Below are 7747 nucleotides of genomic sequence, written 5' to 3'. Positions count from 1 at the left end.
TGGGATCTCCATTCTCCCATTCATGCTAGGAAACCGAAGGCCTCTGAGTGTCTGCAAAACACCCGTTTCACTGTAACCGGTCATGAGCAAGGACCTAGAGAACATGGAACAATGTCAGGATCCCTGTGAGGTCCAACAATGGCCATGTCCTTCTTCTCTGTGTCTGTCCTCCTGGAGCATGAACACAGCCACCCAGTGTTTAAGGATTTCCAAATGTCAGGACTGAGAAGAGCAACTGTGACCTCTGTCCACCATTACAGGAGCTCCAGGCTGAAGGTAGGTTGTCAACAGAGCTAGACTGAGAGCCACTCCTGAGGTGGAATCCAGAGCTGTCGCCTTTGGTAATATTTTGATAGATAAAGCCATGAACTCTGTGTCTTTTGAAATGCCCTGCGGAGTTCTGCCATTCTCTGAACTTGGAAACTGACTCAACTGACCTTTGCCCCTGGGGCAGAGATCTGTCCAGAGAGACGATCTGAGGTGGACAGTTTCACCTCCTGCTGCACACCTGTCAGGGCCCAGGAGACCCCAACCCGCCCAGGCACACCATGGCGGAAGAGACGGGTCAGGACATAGAGGCGTGGAGGCAAGTATTCCAGATGTTAATTCAGGAGGTGATACCATGGCACAAATGGACCCTCACACCAGACAAAGGCCTTCTTCCCAACGTCCTGCAGCTGGGCTGGATGCAATACCAGCTGTGGACCTTCGCCAGGTGAGAGGGGAGTGCCACAGTACCTGTGCCAGAAAAACCCTTGCTTGTTTCTGACTGTGCACACATGTCGCTAAGGAGGTCCCCCAGAAGAGAGAGAGGAATCTCAACTTGACCCTGACGGGGTCTTGACATAGGTCACAGAAAGAATTTTAGGATGTGTCAGAAAGAGACACAAGTGAGATTTGGTTAAGAAAATCAGGAGTACACAGGCAGAGAGGAAGAAAGAGTATAGGCTGCTCAAGAATGAGACTTACTTTGGGGGTCCAAAGCTCTTTTTTGAAAGGAAACTGTATGAACGTGAGAAGTATGCAGCGGTGAGCTCAGTTCTTTTGAGCTTGGAGCAGAGGGCAGTTGGTGGTCTGGTTCTCTTCAGGACCTCGAGGTTAACATTATCAAATTAATAGCATTTGTACCTACATCATAGGTCTCTAACAATATTTTTCCCTTATCTTTGTTTAGTCTAAAGAAAATAGGTTGTGTAAGCTAGCAATGTATGTAGGCATTAATGCTCTAAGAATCGTGGGATTTTAAAGAATTCAAGCCAGGAGGAAAACAGAACTGGGAGCAAAAGTGAGGGTGTTTGTGGAACTTCTTAGGCTTGAAGTATCTCTTCTTCCTTCTCTTTCGTCTTTTCTTTATATTATCTTGTTTGCACATTAAAGACTACAGAAAGAAAGGAGCCCATCAATCAAGCCGTTTTGACTTCATGAAACATCTTTCCTACCAGGCGTGGGGGTGCCTGCCTGTAATCCCAGCAATTTAGGAGAATGAGGCAGGAGGATCAAAAGTTCGAGGCTAGCCTGAGCAACTTAGAGAGAACCTGTTTCAAGATAAAAAAATAAAATAAAAAGAGCTGGGAATGTGGCTCAGTGGGTCCATCCCTAGCACCCCTCCACCACCAAAAAATCTTTTCTCCTTATATAATTGCAGGCCCGGGCACTGGTTTGGGCTAATGTTGGGATAGAGAGAATTCAGTCTGCAGAGGTGGCGGGGAACATGGGAGGTGAGAGGGAGGAGGAGGGATGGCAGCTGTTTCACTCAAGGGGTGCAGCGCTTGCTCCCTGCCTTGGGAGATGATGGGCCCACCTGGGTTGAGCTCATTGCACCAAGGAGACCCCTTAGGGAGAAGCCAGAGGAGCAGAGTACTGAGCAGCTCACAGCAATCCTGCCCCTGTCTACTCCATGCTGATGGAATCCTTTAAAAACAGGACTCAGGGAGATCACCCAACATTTCACCCTTTCTTTGCTAGGTGGGAAAGTGGAGCCCCAAGACCCGGGAGGGGGGGTGCTGGGGGAGAGCATTGCCCACTGCACAGGGAGTGGAGTCCTGGGATCCGTCCTGCCTCCTGCCCTCTCTGGGAAGCAGAGCTTCTCCAGGCCAGGAGCAGGCATGGGGAGCCCATGAGCAAATTTTCGGTCTGTTTATTTGGAAGAACTGGGAACTCTGGGCTGACTCATTGTGAAGTGAAGCCAGAACACCATGACCAGGCCAAGGCAGTGAACGGCGCTTAGAGTGGCGCAGTACCCTGTGCGTGGCCGGCCAACTCAGGCTGACTTTCAGCCTATGGACGTGGCAGGGGCTCAGAGCTTCTAGGCCTCTCCCCCTCGGTTCATCCTCAGGTTTGTCCCTAGAGGGCAAGCTAGGATAGAGGTACCGGAGAGAGCCTGGACTAACTCACTCTGCCCAGCCCCTTCCGGTTCACCACCTCACACTGCCCGTGCTCCTGCATCAGGGCCAGCCAAGCCAGGCTCAGCTGCTGTGACAATACACCTAGATTGAACCTTGCGCATGGCTCCCAAGTTCACTGAGGAGAGAGAACTAGAAATAGCACATCACTGCTGCCCGTGCTAAATGGCCCTCTGGTCCCATGGCCCCAACCTCGCTGCCAGGGGGACTGGGAAGTGAGAGGGTGAGCGTGAATGTCTCTGCCATGTGTCCCTCAGCCAGTCCTATGATTCCTATCCTGGGTGCACCGAGTGCTTCCTGGGTACACCGAGTGCTTCCTGCCTTCTTTCTCTCCCAGTCCTAACAGGTACTTGTGCAAGTAACTCAGAAAATGACCCTCCTTGCTGAGACACAGTGTTGTTCCCTTGTACCCTGTTGGAGGTCAAGGCAACATTCTCCAGACCACTGAGCAAAGGAATTGGGTTGAGGGGAGCAACGGAAGAAAGTGTTGCCAAAAGTCATCTCCCATGATGCTGCAGATCAATGGCCCTGGGCAAACAAGGGCAGACAAGGCTTTTCTCCAGGACAAGAACTTTTCAGTCTCTCTCCCTGATCTGTAGCTCTGTGACCTAGCCAACACTCACTTGTTGCCACCCATGGACTTCAGTGCCGGGATCTTGGGAGCAGCTGCTCTTATAGCCTTTGACCTGTTTGAATCTGTTTGAAGGACCTTTGGCTCAGGGTCAAGAGACTGGAGCTCAAGTCCTGCCTCTTGCATTCACTGGGCTCTAGAGCATGGAGCTCCCGGAGGTGGCCTCATCTCTATAGAGAGAAGGTGCCCAAGGTCACCCTCCCAGCCTGGACAGCTTACGATGGACTATTTTCATCACAAGCCCTGGAGATGAGAACCAGGGTTCTCAGCGGTTTCTTCCATTGCTAGACCATGACCCAACCTGGTCATGTCTCTGTTCTGCTCGGTGGCTCCTTCCTCCCTGGCTGATGCTCCCTCCCTCTATCTCCACAGGTTCTGGTGCTCCTCCTGCTCCCACAGTTGGGCCTCCGCCCACGTCCAGGTCCTTTTCCACATGCACTGGAGTGAGGGGAATTCCAGGGGCCAGGTGAAGATGAGGGTCTTTGCCCAGAGATGTAAGAAGCACTCCCAGCCTCCATTTGAGGTTCCTGAGTTCACACAGGAGAACATCACAAGGGTCCTGAACAACCTGGTGATCCAAATCCTGAAGAAATGCTATAGAGAAGGATTTAAGTTGGTCGAGGAGATTCCTGCTATCAAGAAGATCTGTCTTCAAGGGCCGCATGATCGTAAAAACTGTGAGGCATGTCTGCTGGGCTTTTGTGCTCAGAGTGGGTTAGGCCTGGCCAAGCAGTGGTCAGTGCTCACATCCTCCAAGGACACTGGGGAACACAGGCTCACTGCTACTCGTTCCAGTCTCCCCTGCTCAAAACCAGCCTCCAAAGTGGATAAGCTCCTTATATCAACAGTGAGTTCTGAAGTCCCTAACCCTCCCAGGGCTGACCCCAAGGTCAGACACAGCTCAGAACCATCAACTCTTCCAAGTATTCCAACCCAATGGGTGTCCACAATAAGCTCACTTGCCCCTGGGCTGGCCACTCAAATGCCTTCTCCCACAAAGAGCAGCACAGCAGCAGATGCAGGAAACAGGGTCACCAGACCAAAGACAAAGACATTGCCCTCCTCCCCCTTGCTTGATGGGGCTACAAGGACAGCAAGCCTCCCCACTTCCCAGAGCCCAGCAACAGATGCCATTTGTCAGGTGGAGAGGAGAGTCCAGATCTACCCCTCAAGTGAGCGTTTCTATTCCTGCCCATTCCAGAATCGCACACCAGGGTGCTTGAGCACTTGCTGCTGTTGTCTCCTTCTGATCATTGTTGTCATTGTCACGGTGATTATGGTAAAGCTTCCCACATGAGCCTTGAAAACATGACACTAAGTGAAAAAAATAGTAAAACCTGGACAGAAAAAGTCACATATTCTATGATCCCACTGATATGAAATGTCCAGAAAATCTACAAACAGGAAGCAGATGGGTGTCTACCGGGACCTGCAGGAAGGAGGAAACCGGAAGCGAGTTCTAAATCCATATGGGGGTTTTGTTTGAGCGGGAGTGATGACTCTGTTTTGGAATGAGGTGGAGCTGGGGGTTGCACAACAGTACCAATGTACTAAAAGCCATTGAATTGTTCACTTCAAAAAGGTTAATTTTGGGCTGGGAATATAGCTCAGTTGGTAGAGTGTGTGCCTCACATGCACAAGGCCATGGCTTCAATTCCCGCACCAGAAAAAATAAAAAAAGTTTAATTTTGTGCTGTGATTCTGACCTCAATATTTTAAAAAGGACTATAGTTTTGTTCATTCTTGAGAGAACTGAATCTAAAATGGTTAGAACTCAGACGTTTGGAGCTCTTGTGAAACCTATGAGCCTTCTTACCAGAAAATTTTACACAAACCTGATATCAAAGGGGAAATGGAATGCAGACTTTGGGGCCTCTTCTCTGCGGTTCCATTCTCTCTGGGATTGCACGTTCAAATCAGGTTCTGACATCAGTCTGTGGAGGTCTTCTCAGTGGAGGTGATGGGCTGAAAACCTGGGTACTCAAAAAGCAGGGGGCTCCACAGGGGGTGCATACAGCTGAGGGGTGAGACACTGAGGAGGAGAAATAGCTTTAAGATCCATTTAAGTTTAATTTAGAATGTAATTTCTTGTAGCATGTTTATAAGGTACACTAACATCGAAATTGTATTGTAAATGTTCAGGTATGCATGAATAACATATGCACACATTCCGAGTGCACACTCCATGCCTTTTATTGACTGTATTATGCAATAAAAAATGTTGCGGGGCGAAACTGGATGCGTGCCTATAATCCCAGCTACTTAGGAAGCCAAAGGGATCACAGGTTTGAGGCTAGCCAAAGGGGCTTAGCCTCTGTCTCAAATTAAAGTAAAAATTAATTTTTTTTTAAAAAAGGGATAGGGCAATTGGGCTCAGCGGCGCACACCTGTAATCCCAGAGGCTCGGGAGGCTGAGGCAGGAGGATCACAAGTTCAAAGCCAGCCTCAGTTACTTAGCAAGACTCTGTCTCAAAACAAAAAATAAAAAAGGGTGCGGGGGGCTGGTGATGTGGTTCAGTGCCCCTGGGTTCAATCCCTGGTACCAAAAAAATACGTAGCTATGTGGCAGCCTGTCCCTGGGTTCAATTCCCAATACTACACATGCAAAGTGTGTTTAATTTATATGGAACAATAAGTGACCAAGACTTGATCAAAAAATTATGAAAAAATGACCCCAAGTAGGTCTTGCCTTAGCAGACATGGCCACCATGATAAGAAGACAGGATGCAGAGCAAGCCAGGACTGAGAACCAGCACCAGCCAGGGTGCGGCTGAAGACAGGCTGGGGAGAGCTGAGAGGGGACCTGCAGGATGGGTCCCTGTGCTTGCCCGTTGGAGCTTCAGTTTAGATGTGGCCAGGACCTCCCAGGTCCCACTTTTGCCTTTACCTGGACATGGCGTAGCCCATGCTCCTGTGGCACAGTGGATTCCAGGGTGAGGTTTTTTGGTGGTGTCTCCTAGAAGCCCAGGGCCTGTACCAAAGTCACCCAGCCGCACCTTACTGAGCTTTCATTTGGGTTTCTGACCTCCTAGCACCTCACAGCTGCCGAAATTCCAGCTCCAGCCTTTAGTTCATTTTTTCTTAGAACAGCACCCCGTGCGTGCACATCTTGGGAATCAGCCAACGGACATGAGGGGAAATGGAATGCAGACTTTGGGGCCTCTTCTCTGCGGTTCCCTTCTCTCTGGGATTGCACGTTCAAATTCCAGGTGCTGACGCAGGCTCAAATTCTGACTTTTGTCTCTCCTTCTGTCAAACAAAACTCCCTCTTTCTGCTTTGCTTTATTCCTTGGCTGAAATTCAGAAAGACCTCAAGCAAAACTGAGGTGTCTTGGACTTAGCTCGTGTGTGTTCCCCTCCTCAGAGCCCACCAGGCTAAGCACTCTCCAATGCTCTCTAACATTTTTCTTGGTTTCGCCCAGATTTTGATGGCTCTCTTTGGTGGAATTGGTCCAATCCTAGCTGCAGCCAGAATCTGAAAGCGTTTTGGAGTTGTTCGTACAGAATCTCAATAGAGTTCTCCAGCTCCTCACCTGCAGGTGAGGTTACTGCCCTCTACTACAGAACAGAGATGAACTGAAGCCAGCTCAGTCCATCGTCCCTCCTCCCCGATTAAACATCCCCTTCACCTAGGGCGGTGCTGTCACATAGAGATAGACTCTCAGTCCCAGATGTAATTTAACATTTTCCAATGGCCATATTTTTAAAAGGAAAAAAGAGCAGATGAAACTCATTTTTTAACCATTTTATTAACCCCAATGTATGAAAAAATATCATCATGTAATCAAGATCAAACAAAAATTTTTTTGTAGTAGAGATTTAATGAAGGGGTGTTTAACCACTGAGCAACTTCCCAGCCCTTATATTTTTATTTTTTATTTCGAGACAGGGTCTCACTAAGTTGCTGAGACTGGCCTCCCACTTGCAATCCTGCCTCAGCCTCTCAGGTCGCTGGGATTATAGGCGTGTGCCCCTGCATCTGGCTCAAGAGCGAAATTCTTAGTGAGATATTTTTAAAATATTCTTTTTCATACTAAGTCTTTGAAATTGAGTGTGCATTTTACACTTACAGCATGATTTTGGATATCCCATTTTTTCATAGGTCTGTTTAGATTTCATAAAATGTATAGCTAAAGACAGATTTGCATGCCCAAGTTGTTCTAAATGTAATTGTTCTAAATGTAATTAAAATTGTCCAATAACTGAACAGAGAATCCATTTCTATTTAAATGTGAAGTAATATTTTTAGACTCTATTAAATTTAAATGTAAAGTAATATAAATAAAATCAAATTACATAGCCTTTCCTCAGTCCCACTAGCCACATTTCAAGTACTTAGCAGGTGTGTGACTGATGACCACCATAACAAGTAGCACAGATCTGGAGCATTGAATGAAAGGAGACTTCCCATTTGGGGGTTTCCAGGAAGTTACTGGACTTCCTACTTGTATCTGACAGCCAATCCTGTCTTCTGCACCTGCTGTCACCCAACATGTCACCCTTCCCCATTATTCATCATGATTTACTTCTAAATGCTTTGGTACAGATACTGAGGGGGTGCACGCACCTGCATATCTGTGCTAATGTTTCATCTACACCCTGTGCGTGGTTGTACATGTGCCCGACATGGTCAGTTGACATCTGTTAGCCTGTAATAAGAATCCTCACTCAAGGGAACTGCAGTAAGTTTCAAATATGTCTGATGGAAGAAATA

At 48.0% G+C, this 7747-nt stretch overlaps 1 protein-coding gene across 1 annotated transcript; it reads left to right on the top strand.

Moving 5' to 3' along the window:
• The first annotated feature begins 471 nt into the window (after positions 1–471).
• RTP3 (receptor transporter protein 3) lies at positions 472–4732 on the top strand. Its single transcript, XM_079114792.1, has 2 exons — positions 472–715; positions 3406–4732. Exons 1-2 carry the CDS (start codon positions 549–551, stop codon positions 4328–4330), a joined length of 1092 nt encoding a protein of 363 aa, XP_078970918.1. The 5' UTR covers positions 472–548; the 3' UTR covers positions 4331–4732.
• The last annotated feature ends 3015 nt before the right edge of the window (positions 4733–7747 follow it).

This window comes from Sciurus vulgaris (assembly GCF_902686455.1).
Source record: "Sciurus vulgaris genome assembly, chromosome: 16".
NCBI classification, from domain to species: Eukaryota; Metazoa; Chordata; class Mammalia; order Rodentia; family Sciuridae; genus Sciurus; species Sciurus vulgaris.
This window is presented reverse-complemented; position numbering and strand designations above follow the sequence as displayed.

What these genes read in the sequence shown, in the direction of transcription:
- RTP3 (XM_079114792.1), top strand. Translation starts at nt 549, where the DNA reads ATGGCGGAAGAGACGGGTCAGGACATAGAGGCGTGGAGGCAAGTATTC. An exon ending in CAGCTGTGGACCTTCGCCAG is followed by an intron (nt 716 to 3,405) that starts GTGAGAGGGGAG and finishes CTATCTCCACAG; the next exon opens with GTTCTGGTGCTCCTCCTGCT.